At 42.2% G+C, this 20,346-nt stretch overlaps 1 protein-coding gene across 3 annotated transcripts in view; it reads left to right on the top strand.

Moving 5' to 3' along the window:
* Window positions 1-20,346, top strand: part of STAT1 (signal transducer and activator of transcription 1) — a 543,237-nt gene that overhangs the window by 424,271 nt on the left and 98,620 nt on the right. For 2 of the 3 annotated variants that reach the window (XM_085648786.1, XM_085648789.1), the window contains exons 23-24: window positions 4,176-4,275; window positions 10,529-10,561. In XM_085648786.1, coding sequence (XP_085504912.1) covers window positions 4,176-4,275; window positions 10,529-10,561 — 133 coding nt within the window. The remainder of the gene's footprint in view (window positions 1-4,175; window positions 4,276-10,528; window positions 10,562-20,346) is intronic. The other variant, XM_085648787.1, reaches the window with a different exon arrangement.

Below are 20,346 nucleotides of genomic sequence, written 5' to 3' on the forward strand. Positions count from 1 at the left end.
ACACATCTATGGCGTTAAGTACTTTACTTTTAGTAAATTGCGTCATGGTGCAAATTATCACAGAACAAGGCAGACAGTGACCTCCTGGTCGGCTATGTAATCTGTCCCCAGGAGTGCCAGCTAAACTAGGGTAAAGCTAGAGACTATACAAGAGCTGTGCTTTCTGGCTGGACAGATGTGTAGGCCTCCAGTGTCTTTTGTCAAAATTAAGGTGTGATTTTCCGCCTAGAGGCACGCAAGCTGCTGATGGGCTTGAAAGATTAAAATGAACAACTTGAAATTTTGAGACATTTTACTCATGCAGAGACACTGTTGAAAACTGGTGTTAGGGTGTGTTTTCGGTCTTGCCTGCTATAGAGCATGGACTGAATGTGCTTTTGCTTGGGAGAGATATTGTATACAACAAGGGTCTTGTAACCCTTCCATTGCCTAACATTCGTTGGCTTCATTGGCACTCTTATTTGCTGCCTTCTAATTGGTCAGCATGTGCTGGCTTCACTTACTCCTCTTTAGGCTGGAGCCTGGAGCAAGCACTGATTGCTTAAGCTTGATTGCTGTTGTGCTGTGATTGAGGCACTCATTTTACCTTACTTCTTTTCTGTTGTCCTTGTTGAACCTCTTGCCATTTGTAGCTATGTTTTAGTATTCCACATGCTCTTCAAAGAATCCCCGTTCTCCTTCGAATGGGATGTTTCTTGTGGCAACAGATGTTTTCTGCTTTTATTGTGACAACAGATGTTATCTGCTTCCAAATGTATTTTCACTAAGACATAGACATGGGTGCAATTGCTTCCTTTATGTGGTAGGATTTTTTTCCCATATGCTATATATTTTTCTTTTTTTTTATACATAGGGAAATTAACTGGTCTGCTCAGAATCATAGGAGTGTTGTGCCAACACTGAACAAGCATTGGCAAAGCCAATAGGTCTCGCCTTCGAGACTATTGGCTCTGCCTTTACCATTTGCCTCTGCTGTGCAACACAAGGACTGTGATGCATCCAGCACTAATGAGCTTAAAATAAAATTAACATTGTTTGTGTGAACTTAAGGCACTTTTAGTGCAACTGTCCTACACCACCTTTTTCCTGGATGAGTTGGTTCTGAGGAGTCAGGAATCCTTCTTATCGAAAGTTGTGAATCCCTTTCACGTTGGGTAGTGTTCTTCACTCCCCCTAACCTGTCAAAAGAAGAAGAGACGCACCATCAGTTGGACCCCAACAGGGCTTAAGGTTTTACATTGACAATGGATTGGACAATCAGCTTTTTGTGGAAATCTGCGGAGCGAAGAAAGGGAATGCAGTGCAGAACTTTGTTGAGATGTTATTCCTCTGCATTAAAGTTTGCTACTCACTGGCCAAGAGACAGCCCTTGGAAGGTCTGAGAGCCCATTCCAACAGGGACAAGAGTGCTGCCACCGTGCTGTCCTAAGGCGAGTACTCTGTGGTTAGAAATATCCATCAAAAGAACTATTTACTTACCTTTGGTAACATTCTATTCATACCATGTGTGGCTGTAGATACAAGCTTTGCATACTCCTTCCATCTAGTTATTGGCTCGGACATTACACCTTCTTTTTCTTTGAAGGAGCAGCTTTGAGTCACAGGATGTTTTGTGACTTCTCCTGTAGTCACCAATGCTTGTGGGCACTGACTCCACCTTTGATTGTTTTTTCTGACATGGGGTTCGAATGTGTACAGAAATGGCTCAGAGATCAACACGCTTCTTGTAGCTTTTTTGGGCCTGATTGATCTACTTCTTGAGACTGATGACTGGAGCTTAATCGCTGCGTTGGTTTTCCCTACTGGTACATCGCTCTTCTTTGATGAACCGCTGTTGCTTGCCTCGACACCCAGGTAGACAATGCCTGGTTCGAGGCTCGGTCAAGTCCTCTTTGATCTCCGTGGAGCTCACCTCCAAAAATGTAGACCGGAAGGCTGTAATGAAATGCATACCCTTCAAATGTATTCCAAGATGCAATGTTAAATTTCAGTAGGCGGAATAGCATGTCGTTTACAACTTCAGCCTCTCCCCCTGACCCTAACGAGTCAACCTATGACTTCTGCCCTGCCTGTCGTAAAAATACTCTGAGGTGTGCTAAAATAAAAGCTGTTGGGCGCATTTAAAGATACAGCAGCAGTCATTTTCTGAAATGCCCGACATCTTGGGAGAACAGAAACGGCTCGGCATCTAGGCAGAAGAGGTGGGCTCCTCCAGTGCCCCAGGGTTCAAACTGAGGCCCAACCTGAAATATTGTCCTTGAGAGCCTCCTAGGGAGAAAATCAAGATGGAGCACCTTCGATGTTGACACTAATGGGGCTTTTCATGAAGAAGCCACCAAGGACTGTTATTACTATCACCAGTTCCGAGCCGTGGTGCGATTCACTGCCCACCCAAAATCCCTTATGCGGAGCTAGAGTACTGCTTGTGAAGTAGTGGGTCTCGAGGCCTAAGAAGGCCAAGAAAAAGGCCACAGAATCCTTGGGCTCCTGTCTGCATCGAAAAATGGCTTTGGAGCCGAGGACATCCTAACACAGGAAGTCAAACCACAACACACTCTTGCCTGAAAAGCAACCATCCTGCCCCTACTGGCCCACAATTGTCACGAAAATTATATCCCAAACTAAGCAACAAGTCAACCCCAAGGGCCCCTTCTACACCAATTACAGAAGAGTCTGAGACACCCATTCTTGACTGACTGGCTGAGCAAATCTACTCCAAACAAAATCGTTCATACAGCCAGAAACTGGCATGTTACTGCTAAGCTGCCTTCTGGGAAACCATTGATCACGCTACCCCAATTCCCAGGAATTGGAGACTAGTTTTGGAGGATGAACTCGCCTTTGCACACCATGGTACCTGGTGCCGAAGAAGCATAAAGGCTAGGCTACAAGCCCTGCTCTACAGCCTCCCGCATCCAGGCCTTCATCACCACCAACTTCTCCTCCACCACAGCCATTTCACCACACCCCTCCCCCTCTTCCATAATCTCCTTAGAGGCCAGTACACTCCTTCTCTGACCCAGGTAGCCCTTATAGGGAGGGAGACCCTTATGACCAGTCTGCTGGGGTAGTGGTTGGGGATGACCCCTGGAACGTACAACATCGACCTAGTTGGCAATCCTGACCAGAGCCTTACCCAGCCAAACCATCTCCGCTGAATGATGCCACTGTGTATCGTGCTATCATTCTATTAGCGGCCCATCACTATCAAGTCTACATGCATGTCCTACAGGATGAAGCCGACTTTCTGGTGGAGACTCTCTGTAAGATAGAACATACTGTCCAAATGCTCAAGGGCATTCTAACGTGAGCCCCCAGCCACTTTAAGAAGCCGGCCAGGGCCAAGGTGGTCATTCTACGGATAGAGAAAATGCTTAAGGCCTTGCCTAATGACCCCCTTTACATAAGAGGACAGATCACACCAACTCTTTAGTGGTCCATATTGCAAAGAAGCAGGCCTGCACCCAGGCTACAGGAGACTCCTCCTCCCCCGATAACGTGACTCCATGCTGCAGACAAACGTGTTGCTGATGGTGCAACCATCCAGTGGCGAGCAATACATTTGGGGTGTTTACTGTCGAAATACCAGGGTACCACTAGGAGGTGATGGAGGCCTTAGTACAGCACCTCCTTGAGACATACTGGAAGAGGGGTGTGGAGCTAATTGCGGAAGGAAAGATACTATACTCCAAAAAGATTTCCATTACAAATAACTGTTTTACATTAGACAGCACAGACACTGGTTCTCGCAGTGCTATGTCAGTATTTAAATTCTTTCTTCCTATGATGGCTGTTATATATTGCCTTTCGTGAAAGCTGTGCGATATTGTATAATTTTTCAGTAACTGTGTGCTAAATGTCAGTAGGGCTTGCCAAGACCTTTCATTGAAAGGTAAATAAATGAAGCTAATGAGTGAAGCTTTTTATACTAAATACAACATGTGAAGGTTTCCTTATTCAGACACAGGAAAAAGGTGATTAACAAAATTAATTGTAACATTAAAAACAAAACATTAAGAAAGGAAAGCAAAGAAAAGATTTGGATGGAATTTTAAATGTTCGTCCCCTGCATTGTGAACATCCTGTTTCAGGCTGTTCCGCCAGACGGAATGGTTGTTACCCGTTACTCCAAAGCAAAGGTCTCAAAGACACTCTTCTCTTTCCTCTTCTTTTAGCCACCCATCCAGGCTTCAGACAACAGACAACCTACTACCGATGTCTCCAGAAGAATTTGATGAGGTGAAACGGTTTGTTGGTCCAGCAGAGATCGATACTGTGAGTACATTCACTCAAGGGGCTCCATGAATTCAACTCCCTTGTGCAAGTAAATTAGAGGTGTTGATTCAGCTCTCTTCAACCCAGATATATCACCAAATACTCGCCACACACGTCTTAAAGCAAATACAGAAAAATCTCTGAAACTTCCCCTCTCTGACGTCTGCAAACTGTGACGGAGAATTGAAGCTTTGAGGCAAAACGAGACTGATGCTGCAGCATCAGTCTCATTTTGCCTCAAAGTACTTCATGAATATCACACACTAGATGGTGCATTCTCAATGATATCACTGACAACAGACAATAAGATTGTATAGTGTTTAAATGTAAGCAGAACGCCTGTTATTTTAACCAGATAGTTGTCACGCAGACATGTGGTATCGCATACATAAATACATCCTATGCTGTGTCTATTGCAGTTCACAGTACAATAGATTTTTGTATTGTTCAGTTTTAGATTTAGTCAGATGAATGCAGCTGGTATTTTATTCTGAAATGTGCTAGCCATTACATGGTGAGCAAATGTTTCTACATCACTGAAAAGGTTCTAACCTCGGCTGAATAATTCAACACACTAATCAAAGGCACACATGACTTGTAAAGAGTGTTATGAGAATATAGACCTTCCACCCACCTTTTGCAACATGTGATGAGAGATCCTTAAATTCCCACTGTTCAGATCACCTTACATTTGTATAGCAAGCATTGGCAAAGTCAGTTTGTCTGGCCTCTTGTATAGCTGCAGTACTTCAAGGCCATTAATTTGTGTCTCTTGAGTGAAAAGCAACAGGTTGGAAGTCTTTAACAAGACTGCAAGCCTTCAAGACTTTGCTAGGTGTCACTCTTGTGTCAGAAGCAACTGCTTAATAAGTCTTTCACAAAACTACAGACCCACAAAAAGTTACTAGATGTCCCTCTCGAGTCAGATCCAAGTGCTTGACGTCTTCACTACACTGCAGAACCTCAAGTCCTTACCACATCGCCGTCTGGAGCCAAATGCAACTTCTTCAAATGTCCTTCCCAAAGCTGAGGTTATGTGGCTTAAGCATAAAAACTTGCATATATACTTTTGCTACTCTAATGAATTGTGCTTGTTTTCTATAGGATAAGTAAATATTCTAATGCTGTTCTATGAGGATGAGTCAATACTGCTACGTTCCAAAAATCTCTTTAGTACTAAGGAGCGCATGTGATGAAAATTAAGTAAACATAGATACAAGAAGTCACTGGTAAAATCAATTCCTTACACCTTATTCTTTGCAGACTGTTTTTTACTGGCTCTATACGTGTGTCACTAAATTGCAGTTGCTTGCAATAAAGTCGGCCTGTAACTGAATTGTGGTGATCAATTTTCCTAACCTTTGTGCTGTGATAGGAAGGAGCTAAATGTTGGTCAGTTGAGCAAACTAATAGATAAAGAAATTTGAATAATGATGCTTATGTACAAAACAGTACTTGACACTGGAGATTGCCAGATGGGCACTAACACAATTATACACATGACTGCACTGTTCATCTTCTAAAAAAGGAAGTTTCGATTTGGAAATATTTTCCTTTCTAAAAGAATGTTCAGCATCAAAGAGATAGAAGGTTATACAGTCCACCTTAAAGGAACAACAGGTGTTTACTTCGTCACCTCAGGATGCTTTTGAGGAGGGATTTGATGATGCCAAATTTGGCCAGGAGGACAAAAACATTGACCTGTATGTGTCAATAGAGGAGAGCAGATCCATTTGCCTGCTCATGGAGAGGATTTTAGCTCCAGAGACCATTCTTCTCTAGGGCTCATGTACAAACCAACCAGAAAGACACTACACCTATGCCATAGTAACTCCACACCTGCTGGCAAAGGCACTGGGGATTTAACTTTAAGAGGATCGCCCTCTAAAAGAGCTTTGGCTCCATGATAAGGTGATAGACTTCGAGAGGTAACCCAACCGTAAACTGGGCCTTCAAGCACCAAATAGTTTGATCCGAAAAGAGACACCAAAAAGCCGCAAACATTTAGAGGTTTTGAGGCACAGTGGTGTTTCAACACTACTCAAGAAGAGTATTCAAAGAACAGTAACACACACATCTCAGAGGGAGAGCACAAATCCATAAATGTCACGCAACATTGGATGTACACTGGACACATTGTGGCAGGCATCAGAGGCATCCATTCGACCAGCCAACGAGTACAGCAAAGCACCACTTCCTCCATGAGATAAATGAGTCCCTCCACCACAGTCACTGCGTAGGATCACACTTACTGATTCCTTGATTCATAACAGGATTTAAATGCGTACAAAGCAGATTTGGACCTACGAGAGAAAAAGAGAAGAGGTTAATGCCTATTAATAAGTACTGCTTCAGCTTGGTAGAAGTTGAGCGACTGAAAGACCATTTAATAAAGTGGATGGGTCTCATGTATGTGATCATGAAATGAAAGAAAGACTTTGAAAAACTGTATTATAGTGCACAGCTTGTGATGTTCAACACTACAGACTGCAAACCAACTGTTGAAAGTAAATAATGTTTTCTTTCCCCCACCTTGTGGTGCCTGCCTACATTCAGTATTGCAGTAAACCTCTGTGCACAAGGGTTTACTAGGCGCTGGTGCCTGCTACTATAATGCCAACGAATGCCTCCCCAGTTCAACATTCCTACACACAAGGTGGAAAATCTTTCTCTGTTCAAGCAGCCAAACTATGGAATTCACTACCCACACACATAAGATCCACTGACAACCATTTTATTTTCAGAAGATTACTCAAGAGCTGGATCTTTCCCACATGACAGCTATACTCACTACACAGCAGTGCACCACAGCATTCTATTCAGACATGACCAACTATGTTTCTCACGGTATAGAGATTAAGTAGTTGTTATACATGTTTCATTGTACAATGAAATATGCTTCCACACCACAAGATACGTGAGTATACCAGCCAATGGCCTAATTGCTGCTTTCATGTACATATAGGTGCATATATAGAAGATTTTATAGTAAAAATGTAAGAAATGTCATGAAAACGTATGAAGTCTTCACCACAAGATAGATGTGCAGATCAGACCATGTAAATATTACTGCTTCTGTGCACAAATAGGTATTTATATAGAGTGGTTTTGTCCAGCCCAATATGACCTTACCAAGTGTCATGTGCATATGTGTATGTATAATATTTCTATGTATGAATATTGAAAGAGTAAAAATTAGTCTAAATAGCTAAAAACAAATACAATTGTCTTTTAATGCTTTGTGTACCAGTACCTGGGTAGGATTTCAGAAGGCATGCTGGTCGCTATTGTGTTTGCATGAAATAGACCCAATTTTAAACGGTGCTTGCACTTGAGCAGGATTGGGGATTGGACAGGGCTGCTCCTCAACTGCAGTGGCTTGAAAACTGCTTTCTTTTTGTTTATAGATTTGGTGCATTATCCTAGAGACCTTTCGAGATATATATCTCAATAGATATATATCCCGATAGATAGATAGATGGATGGATGGATGGATGAAGAGGAATATATATATATTCCACTTCATTTGATTTTTGTTACATCATTCCATCATTCATATTTTTCTTCCCACACTACAGCATGAAGAATCAGTAGGTTAGTCCACTTCAGCCATTGGCTTGCTTATTTTACGGTGAGTGACTGCATTCTTCCCATTCACAACATCCACAAACAAATAGTTTCTCATCACTACCAAAAAACTACTATGGCAAAGAGTCCTTTGTGAGGCCAAAAATATCTACTGTGAGCTAATGTTTTTTCATATTGGCAAGGCCCCAGCAGCTCCTCAAAGATAAAGTTTTATAAAAATCTTGACAAATTTAAAACAAGCATTGACAAGTCAGAATTCTGACAGCCGGTCTGTCCTTTGCCAATACTTGTTTGTATGATTGTATTTTGTGATTCGTCATTGTTAGTAGTATATTGATAACAGTTACAAAACCATATAGATTTATACCATTGTAGTGTGGGCTTACTACTCTTTAGTGCTAGACTTTCTATGATAGTATACATTAAATGCCTTCCATTTGTAAAATCAAAGAGAAAAAAAAGAACGAGATGACCATGACAGATTATTTCTTGCTTGTTGGATGATGATAATGTTTTGATGTGTGAGAAATTACAATTATTACAATTACATAAATATCAATTAAAACGTTGTTGCTTTGAATTCTATCATTTTAAACCATAAATAGTACAGATATAAAGTGCAATGCTTAGCAGTATATGCAGAACCTGTGCAGTTGCACTGTGGTGCAAACTGCCAACAACTAAACATCAAAAATCTCTATTAAAAAGCGGCTTAAAATGTAAAATAATACATTTACAATAAACAATTTTAAATGCAGAATGCATTTGTCCGATATGTTCAACTGGCAAGTGAATAAAATAGTTATAAAATACCAAAGTGCAATTGCTTGTGTATTGACTGGTATATCTGAACATATCTTAGCAACAAGATTCAATATTGATAACATATACATTTGTTAAAATTCATGTAATCAAATAAGTTAATGAATCCACAGTTCCAAGACCATTGAGTATTTAACTACGCATTACTTAGCAGCCAAAACAAGTGATCTATACAAATATGCTAATACGCCAATGTGCATACTGTTTAATAATATTTCCTAATCGACCCTGGAAAATCTCAGACATTCAGCTGGAGATACAAAGATGTAACAGGCATAGGAAATAATGAATTTAACAGCATGGCTTAAAAAAGGTTGATCATTCAGGTTGAATACAAAAGTGCAGTTGTTTGTTTATGGGCAGGTGTTCAAAGACGAGTCTTTGCAGCAAGATTCAATATTGATGACATAATTTTGTTAAAATTCATATAATCAAATAAGTTCATAAATCCACAGTTCCACGACTTTTGAATATTTTACTGGGTATTTTTAGCAGGAAAACCAAATGACCTGTGCAAAATTTGCAAATATGCCAACGTGCACACTGTTTAGCAATATTTCTTAATTGACCCTGGAAATATTTAATTTAATAGATTGGTTACTAACAGGTTGAACCTCAAGGACCTCAATTAGGAAGTAGTTTAAAATATAGAACATAGCTTTTACTGCCATGGGTCTGAAGCTAACAGTTTTTTCTCTACCTCAGCTAAAAACTTTACAAATCGACAAATAAGCAGACTAGAGCTCCCAATTAAACCTAAAATCAGTGCTTGGCGACACATTCTTACCCCCTGCTTCCAAAAAATAAGGTCTCAGCATAATATTACGAATGTTTAATAGAGTTAGACAAATACTATGTGAAGTAGTGTTTCCTCCATATATCCACAATGCCTGCAGTTGTTATTTGACCATTCTTTTAACCATAGCTGTGTACCTGCCTTAGTTGGATAAACTCCAAGTCTTAGTCGCAAAAATGAATCTCGTAGTAGGTAGGGAAGTGCTGATAAAGTGTAGTATCATACCTAGGACTTCATAAGAGTTTATACCTGACCAAGCATGCTTTTTTACTGTTATAGCTTCATTTCCAATTGAAATGAAAAAAAATCATTTAACGATTCACAGAACTATTAAAGCCAGCTGCAGTCTCTTGGGCAGACCACAGATCCTTCAAGCAAAAGGTTTGGAGCGAATCCCTCATGTACACCCGCCATGGGCCAGTGTGTGCAGAATTGATCATTGTTAACCAGCAAATATTTGCAGGAGATCCAGTTTCTGATTAAACCAGAGATTGAGAGTATTTCAGAAATCCTGCTTGGCGCGCTAGATCTTGCCTTTGAAGGCCAAACTCAAATCAAATTTGTGCCTCGCCAATATACGTCAAGATCTTAAAAAACGACTTTACTGCTTTAACCTTCAGCAGGTCGATTATTTTGGTATCTTTCCCTCGGAAAATAAATGAACCGAAAGTTAAGGCAGGGATTAATTTAGCTGACATAACATTCAAGAGATGGCCATGAGATTGCTTGTTAGGTGGATGTCTGTGGCGTTGGTTCCTGACTGTCCTTTAAAATCCAAATTAAGGCAATGCTTTTTTTGTCTACGTCTTGCAGATCTGAATCTTGGCCAATGTATTTATATCCTGTTTTCTCTGCACACTTATTGTCCTGTGACTACTTAATGCTGCCCTTTTCCCCCGCATCTAATCTTTTTTAACTGAATGACTTTACCTTTCACATTTATGGTCATATAATGTGAATTTGGTGTCTCTCTCTCTCTCTCTCTCTCTCTCTCTCTCTCTCTCTCTCTCTCTCTCTCTCTCTCTCTCTCTCATTTATTTGCTGTAGTTATACGGTATCGAAGCTTCTCATGTGAATGAGGTAGGTATAGGATGTTGCATGTGAAAATGAGCTTCACACAAATTAAATAAATATACAATTTGTGTCATGTAAAGCAGCAGTACTACCAACAAATACTTCCAAACCGGCAGTCAATTCGAAGACCTAAGTGAAACCTTAACCAACATCCTGTAAATCCTACTTTCTTTGCAATCTGCTAACAGAAAAAAAGTATTGCAGTCAGCTAGTGTTAGCGTTATAATTCTAAATACTGCAATTGTGTGTGTCTTCTTGTGCTTTTTTCAATGGGAAAACACATATCACACTATATCTGACAACCGCAGTATGTGTAAATGAAAGGTTTGTATTTGTAGACTGCAAAGTGAATAGATGGAAATCAATTAAAACAAAAGCCGACTGCAGATCAGTTTATTGAGCAGTATCAACATATTTAGCATGTTTGAGTATTTGTGGTCGAACTGCTGTTTTTGTTTATGTGTTTGTAACATTACTTGACCCAAATAGCCCTGCTTGTTTTCCATCATGCTAACCCCACGGTAATGAGCGGAAAACAAAGGCTTTTCTATACTTTCCATAAAAGTGTGGGAGGACAGGAGTAAACCTGTTTGAATGAAGCACGCATGCATGCCAGGATAAAGTGGCATAACTGTTTCATAGAATACCCCTGCATGTGTATTACACAGGATAAAGCTTTGTGAAAGTGTTACAGCTATCAAGTCAATGGCATGTGCTAATTTAACCACAGTTACTTCTCTTATGCCCAAACTCTGCACTTCGAATAGATGTCTTCTTCTGCAGATTGCTCATATTTTGAAATACATCCAGGTGTAAACCGGGGACCAAAAACCTTTGTAGCACCATCAATAGACAATGGAGCAACTTTATCAAGCACATCATAAGGCAAACGGTGCCCGTCGACGTTCAGTGTTGTCCAGTTTTTTAAAATATCAGACTCTGCTCTGGGTAAAACAGTCATTCTTGTAAAATGTATTAAAATTTCCTTTTAAATGACAGTGCATTTCACATACAATTAATGATCAATCAAGCAAGGGATACTGTGAATCAAAAATGAAGGAATCTGGTGAGTCCCTCATGATAAAGATAAAAATAAAAACATACTGCAGGAAAAAAATTAGCAATAAAGATGGCAAGTCCTCATTGGTGCAAGACGGGTAGTTGCAGCTCTCCTATAGTCATCTATAGCTTGCCGGTTATTGCTTTACTTGCTCAGTTTTATGTCTCTTTTCGAGTTTTATGTCCACAATAATCCTGCTCCTAACTTGTAGGTAACATGCTTGTATAGCTCTCATTTGTGCAGGTGTGCCCACAAGACTATGCTGCATACTTTTTTTCCTTAATTCATCTAGGATTGAGGACTGTGGCCCAGCCATTAAGTAAGCCCCTCTTTGTTTATACTGGACATAATTAACCTCTGAGTTTTTAGAAATCAAGTACCTCGTCTCGTTTCTCTCCACTCTTTATATCTGGTGTTGTTAATTGCCTGTTTTGATTATTACCCTCCTATCACCTTGGATCGAAACACGGTCGCCATTATTCCATATTTATCAAAATGATTTTTCCTATCTCTCTTTGTGGTTAGAATTTCTCTCATTCTCAACGAGCCTCCATATGGTAAATATGTGTTTGTCACACCCTCTGATTCACTATTTTTCTGCAGTATACTTTATCGCACAAATCAAGACTCGTTGTCTTTAATTGAATTCTTTTCTCTGTAAGTGGAATTGCACATGGCAGTATTTTCTTTAACTTTTATCTTCTACCAGATTCTTTCATTTGTTATTCCTAGTATCCATTGCTTGACTATCAGTAACTTTATATGACAGTTACTGGCCAATAACTCAATATTTTTGTAGTACATTCCACCGTCTCCTACCCTTCCTTGCACTTCATTAGTTTAGACAATATATAGTAAGGAGGCACCAAGGTGTTTTAGCACCTAGATCAAAGGCACTTTGGATGGTCCTGGGAAGCATGAAGAATCCAATGACAATTTGTCCTCTTCATTTAGATGAGGGATTCCACTTGGATGAAATGAGCCTGATACTTTCTATTAACTGGTTTCCAACATTCCTGCTTTGTGGCTATCGGATGAAGTTCAGAGCCACAGGGTCCATGAACGTTTCACTGCTATTGGTTGAGTAAAAGCTACATACGTTATTATATTCTGGAAGTAAGGCACAAAAGAGAGGTGCTGCTATCAGTATTTAAATGTTTCTGATCCATCTTGGCCCCTTTTGATAGACCTTTGTTGACTTAATTTGTTTTTAAGAAGTTAGTTAAGAAACAAGCTTGTTCTTTAGGATTCTGCTTTTTCTTCTTCTTACTTTACCCTCCTGATTTTTGTAGTGCATGCCTCAAGCACCAGATGTAAACCAAATGCACTTTACAGCCACATAAGTGTTAGAATGTTCTATTCCTGGGACATTTTGGGCTGTAAAGTATTCACACCCAGTGGTCTGGCGTCAAGATCTAATGTGACCTATATGGTGGTCTGCTGTCCCAAGTGATTGTGGCAAAAACAAGAAATGCAAATGCAGGAGTCTTTCATGGTAAATGAGGTCTGGTGGGGTGGATGCAGCTAAGCAAACCCTTCAGATTGGGTGAGATAACTCCTTTTCCAGATCCATGTGCTGTGAAGCGGCCCCAAGGCTGCTCTTCTGGATGAAGACGTCTGAATATTCAGAAAACATCTGAACCCATCATCTAGTAATGTTATTGAATGGAGAGCATGTATTTAGTACTGAGGTTTCTCTTGAGGAATTTCAAAAAGCAGTACCAAAGTCAGACATGTAGAACTGTCCACCCCAGCTGAGCACTACAGGTGAATACATTTAAATTCTTAGGAGCAGCCCTTTCATCAGCATCCCATTTAACACCTCTCAGATGACAGATTGACAGACGCCCCAGAGGTTGTACACTCAGATGGGTTCACTCGTTTCAGCCAGAGTACTGCTTCCAAACTTCTTAAATTAGACGTCTTTCATTCACTGGACACCAATGGGGGGAAGAATTACAGAGTAGATTAACTCGAACAGAAAGATCCTTCAGATGTTTTCATCAGTCATTTGCCTTTGAATTCCCCTCCAGTGGCTCCTTTAGCTTTCCATCCTCCTTTCCTGGATCCTAGATGTACCATTAACCTATTGGAGCACATAGCTGCCAGATTGCTAATTTGGACTTCCTCTTGCCCATTTGGGTAAGGATTGTTCAGATCCTAATAGAAAACATTGTGTCCAGGCATTATTTAAACATGAAAGGTGTGTAAGCCATTCTTCCTTTTGCAGAGGGGCCTTGCTGTGTCCGCAACACATGATTTTGTTCAATGTTGTGATGTAGGAGAACATTTAGGTGGATGCCATGAAATAAATCAATGTCTCACTAGAGAACTTTGCAGTGGAAGACAGTGAACACAATTTTCATGGAGTGGGGAACCACCTGTGAGAACAAGAATTGCCATCTGTTCTGTTCCAGAGTCTTGATGACGGTCTAGGACTTAGCCCTTCTTTTCACTTTGCTTTCTGTGCCCGATGCCATTGTGCGATAATTGGTGCTGTGTTATGGAAGATTAACCATTTTTATTTCTTCTATGCACCGGCGACAGCTATTGATTTTTTTATTGTTTATGATTTAATCGATATTGGTACAGCTAAAGGTTATTTAACAGCTGCTTAAGTGTTTGACACCCTCTGAATAAGTCTCCAATGTCTCCTCTCTGTAGTAGTTCAGATTCTCACAGTTCCTGTAGACCTTTTCCCACCAGATCCCAGTGTGGTTCCTGCATGGGATCTAAATCTGTTTTGATTTTCCTTGGTTGGGATTATCGCTTTAGCTCATTAGATGAGTAAACTACAGTACCCACTTCTGTTACTACCAGGCATTGAGTTCTCAGTAAATACAGGTTCGAAGCATGTGAGCTGTAGATCACATGCTTTACATACTCCTGCCATCTAGTGTTGGGTACGGATGTTTGCAGTTTGTTTTTCTTCGAGGAAGTCTTTTCATCACAAGGTAGGTGACTCCTCCTTTCAGTGATAGTGCGCATAGTCATCCACTCTATTGTTAGATAGTTTTTTCCGCCATCGGTTTCAGACGTGAATTGCTGCGCTCCAGTTCGACATAGTTTCTTCGGTTTCCCTCGGTGCGCAAGACACTCACCCTCGATGGTGTTGTTTTCGATCGCTTATCCCATTCTCTATGTATCGTATTTACTTCTAAAAAACCCTCTTTTGATTGGAAAGCTCGTGGAAGGCCGTCGGGCCTACTGATGCTGGTCCACCTCGCAGTCGATGGAACAGACTCCATTCAAATTCTGCCCTTGGTGCCGCGCAAAGTATAGTTTCTTCGGTTTCCCTCAGTGCGCAAGACACTCTCGCTCAATGGTATTGTTTTCGATCGCTTATCCCATTCTCTATGTATCGTATTTACTTCTAAAAAACCCTCTTTTGATTGGGAAGCTCGTGGAAGGCCATCGGGCCTACCCATGCCCGTCCACCTCGCAGCCGATGGAACAGACTCCATTCAAATTCTGCCCTTGGTGCCACGCAAAGTTCCGCGCACCGACTCACATGAAGTGTGCACCCTGTGCTTTTTTCCCGGAGCACAGAAAACAGGAGTACTACGCGTGCTAGGATTTCCGCTCCAAGAAGACGCTTCGCAACCATCCGACTCGACATCGCGACATGCAGAGCCAATACTCAACTTCCATTCCAGACCTCTGCGGAGAGGAATCGGAACAAGAATCCGGAGACGCTGTGGGAGCCGAAGAGGAACACGATCCCATCTACATCTTCGACTATGGCTCCGAGGGGGACGACAACATCCTGCAAGGGCGGCATACCGTGAGCACAGATCCTCCGTCGCCCCAAAGTCCACCTCAGTCCAAAAAGAAGGCACCGAGAACATGTTTCCGATGCCCGCCATCCGACTTGGCATCGAAACACACCCCCTTCCGGCGCTGAGCTGAGCTGCCCGAAAACGGGCTCTCATCCGAAACCTTCGGGACAAAGTCGAAGCCAGGCTCCGGCCCACCCCCTTTGACGCCTAAAACACTTTCGGCTCCAAAATCATCAGGATCCAAAACCAAAGCAACAAAACCATCGGCACCAAAATGACCGGACATGCCGATTCCATCTCAAGAACAACATTTCGATGCTCTGCCTACCAAAACAGATCCGAAACCGAGACAGTTGTACATCCATCCAACTACTGGACATATCACCACAAAAGAGACCCTTAAAAGGAAACCTGGCACATAGGAGACCTACCACATTCCTTTAAAGAGGAAGAATGTCGGGACTAATACTTCTCCTCCTCCCCTTCCATCTCCTTCTTCTCCTCAGACTCAATCTTTAATAATTTCACCTGAGCACTCACCACCACATATACCTGAAGATCAGGAAGATGGGGATGGGGCTGGGCACAATGCACCGTTGCTCCAAGACACATGGGCAGATTATAATTCTGACACTCCCACAGGGAATGATCCTGACCTCTACCCTACCAAGCCCTCTCCACCGGACAACAGCATAGTTTACATAGAACTGCTGGGTAGAGCTGTCAACTATCATGGTGTACAGCTGCACTAAGAATCCCTGAAGAGGATTTCCTTTTTGAAACCCTCAGCAGCACAGAAAGGTCATTTCACACACTCCCTATGCTCAAGAGTATGATCAGGCATGTTGCTGACATATTTAATGACCCCGTCAGGGCCCGTATCCTTACCTCTAGGGTAGATCAAAAGTACAAGCCAGCACCATCTGACCCAGAGTACGTAAAGGGACAATTACCATTGGACTCCCTAGTGGTGTCCAACGCACATAAAAGGGCCAACTTCCAAATTACAGGAGATGCTCCATCCCCAGATAAAGAATCCAAGCTTATTGATGCTTCGGGGAAAAGGGTAGCCTCTCAGGCAGCAAACTTCTGGCGCATATCTTAACACGCAAGCACTGCTCGCAAGGTATGACAGGGCGCATTGGGACGAGATGGAGCATTTGCTCCAATTTCTGCCCAATGAACATAAATCTAAAGCGCAAGATCTTGTGCGGGAGGGACAGCTCAATTCAAATAATGGAATCAGGTGCTCCCTAGATGCTGCAGACACTGCTGCTAGAGCTGTAAACAATAGCGTCCTTTAAAGAAGGCACACCTGGCTAGGTAGCTCAGGTTTCAAACCTGAGGTTCAGACTTCCATACTAAACTCACCTTTTGACAAAGAACACCTCTTTGGCCCAGTGGTAGATTCCTCACTGGAAAAAATGAAGAAAGGTACTGAAGTAGCCAAATCCATGGGAGCTCTTCAACTAACACAAGCATGTGGTTCCTTTCGACGCTCCTTCTACCGCGGAGGGTCCGAAAATACCTCCTCAGAGACCACCACCACGTACAAGGGCAACAACCAACCCTCTGCCTCTAAGGGCTATTTCAGAGGGGGTTACAGAGAAAACAATGGCAAAGGTAGAGGTAGAGGCTCAAATACACCACCTCCCCCTCCAACACAAAGCAGTGACTTCCCTACACTGCCCCAGACCATTTAACACCTGTCGGGAGCGACTTTCAGATTTCCTACCCTTCTGGCAGTCCATAACAACAGACAAGTGGGTACTAGAAATTATCCATTCTGGTTACTGCCTGGAGTTCACCAACAATCCTCCATTCCCCCCCAAACTCACACAAACTACCACCGGATCACCTACACGTCCTAAAAAAAGAGGTTCTTTCTCTCCTTCTAAAAGGGGCTATAGAGTCCATACCACCACAACACCATGGGTCAGAGTGTACTCTTTTTACTTTCTAATACCCCAAAAAGACGGCTCTCTCAGACCAATATTGGACCTCAGAGAACTAAATCTTTACATACAGTCGGACCATTTTCACATGGTAGCACTTCAACAAGTACTACCACTTCTGCAAAAGGGTGACTTTCTGTCTACAATAGACTCAAAGGTTGCCTATTTTCAAATTCCAATCCATCCTGCTCATAGCATATTTCTCATATTTATGATAGCGGGTCAACATTACCAGTTCAAAGTACTCCCATGCAGTCACCACTGCCCCCAGAGTCTTCACAAAGTGTCTGGTGGTAGTCGCTGCTCACCTAAGAAGACAACACATCCATGTCTTCCCCTACTTGGACAACTGGCTCATCAAAGCCAGTACGTATCCAATATATCTCCAGCATACTCACTGAATAATTCAGTTACTACATCAACTGGGGTTCACAGTCAATGTGCTGAAATCACATCTCCAGCCTGCCATGACTCAAAACTACCTAGGAGCCACATTGAATACACATCCTCGGGGGCTAATCTTGCTAAGGTCCCGAGGCATAAATACAAAACTAGGGGCGGAAAAACGTTTACAGTCCTAGCAGCAAGAGCTTGGAATAATTTACCTGTAAATCTTAGACTGATTGAGTCTGAATGTCTCTTTAGGAAACAACTGAAGACCTGGATTTATCAGCAATCAGATACTTATGTGCTAGCAGCTATCTAGATCTTTTCACCGCTTATCCCCTATACGCATGCTCAGCGCCAAGATGCTCCTTCCGGAGCGAATGTTGCGCTTTATAAATACCCAAATAACAATAACAATAAGGCTGTGGTGTTTCCCAACGCAGCCAGAATTTGCAACATTCAAGCTTTAGTTCTCCAGTTTCAATCCAATCACTCACTTCCAGCTCGGGTGTATATGCAACTACTGTGAATGATGGCGTGCCCCACGCCAGGCTGCACATACATCCCCTTCAGGAATGCTTAGCGAGTCAGTGGAACCAATCACAGGGTCTGTTAACCCATCTAGTGTTGGTAAGCGGCCGTACTCCTTGCTCTCTGCAGTTGTGGAACACACAAAATGTATCAAAAGGACGGCCCTTCATAGTCCGGGTTCCACAGACAGTACTAACAGCGGATGCGTTCATCACTGGATGGGGAGCTCATCTTCAGCACCACACAGTGCAATGCCTATGGAGCTAACATCAATATTTGCTCCACATGAATCATCTAGCGCTGCTTGCAGTCTTTCTAGCTCTCAAGGCATTTCAAACTCATCTGGTTGGTAAAGCTAACTACACGAACTGGTTCATGTCTTCACCAAATATTCCCCAGATGAAGGCCACCTTTGGCCGAAATGCATTGGGATATTTGAAAGTTACGTGGAATTTACACTGAACTGTATTATAGAGGGAAATGAAATATAATTTCCTCAGAATGGAATAAACATCACTGAAAAAAGCACCAAGGAGTGTGAAACATTTTATTTACCAGGAGAAAGTCTCAACCCAGAGACTATAAATAGTGCCCAGGGGACAGACCCCACGGATATGGGGATGCAAATATAAATCCTAGTTCATTCCGACAACATGACAGCTGTGTATTACATACAAAAACAGGGGGGGGACACTCTCTCCAACTTTCCCACTTATGCCAAGACCGCTGTAGGTGGGCCTTTCACCACAAACTCTATCTCGTAGCGGAACACCTCCCAGGAGTAAACAACAGGGTTGCAGACCTCCTCAGCAGACAGAGGCAGCAAATACACGAATGGGAGCATCACCCTCAGGTTCTCCTCCCATACTTCCAAAGTTGGGGAGACCCTCAGATAGATCTGTTTGCCACACACCAAAACACAAAATGCCAAAGCTTCGCCTCCAGGTACCCACACCTGCTGTCCAAGGGCAATGCAATGTGGATGAACTGGTCGGGATATTTTCCTACGCTTTTCCGCCTCTCCCACTCATTCCATTAGTGGTTCGGAAGCTCAGGCAAACATCCCTCACACTGATCCTAGTAGCTCCCACATGGGTCCGTCAACCAAGGTTCACAACCCTGTTGGAACTGTCTCTGGTCCCGCATCAAAAGCTTCACCTAACATCCAGTCTCCTCACACAGAGCCATGGAGAAATCAGACACCCAGGTCCCAAACAACTAAACCTTGCGATCTGGCTCCTAAAGTCATAGAGTTTGGTTATCTGAACCTTCCACCAGACTGCATGAACATCATCAGGGAGACCAGAAGGCCTACCACAAGAGCCTGTTACGCAGCGAAACGGAAATGCTTTGTTATTTCATGGAATAACAATCACATCAACCCACTTGATGCTTCTATACAAAACATCTACTGCTATCTGTTAAACTTGTATTACTCAGGATTGGCTAACACTAGATCAGGCTACATCTCGCTGCAGTAGCTGCGTATCTACAAAATAGGCAACATTTATCACTTTTCAAAGTGCCCGTAATTAAAGCATTCATGGAAGGACTTGAAAAAAAATACCACCCAGACTCCCACTTGCCCCAGTGTGGAATCTTAACGTAGTCCTCACAAGATTAATGGGGCCACCTTTTGAACCCATGTATAAAGACAAGCCACAGTTTATCTCTTGGAAGAACCTTTTTTCCAACTGCACAGAGATAAAGTAGTTCTTGGTACAAACCCCAAAGTTCTACCTAAGGTAGTATCTGCATTTCACATAAATCAGTCGGAAGAATTACCTGTATTCTTCCCTCAACTTGATTCTGTTGCAGAACGAGCTCTACACACCTTAGATGTCAAAATAGGTCTTTTATATTACATCGAAAGAACAAAATCATTTCTTAAGACCAAACTACTTTTTGTTGCTTTTGCACCACCACACAAGGGCAATCCTATCTCCAAATCAGATATTGCAAGGTGGATTGTTAAATGCATTCAAACTTGTTATGCAACAGCAAAAAGAACAATAATTGTACCCCCTAGAGCGCATTCCACTCGCAAGTTAGGGGCTACCATGGCTTTCTTAGGAAACA

This window comes from Triturus cristatus, chromosome 3_2, assembly GCF_964204655.1.
Source record: "Triturus cristatus chromosome 3_2, aTriCri1.1, whole genome shotgun sequence".
Classification (NCBI taxonomy): domain Eukaryota; kingdom Metazoa; phylum Chordata; class Amphibia; order Caudata; family Salamandridae; genus Triturus; species Triturus cristatus.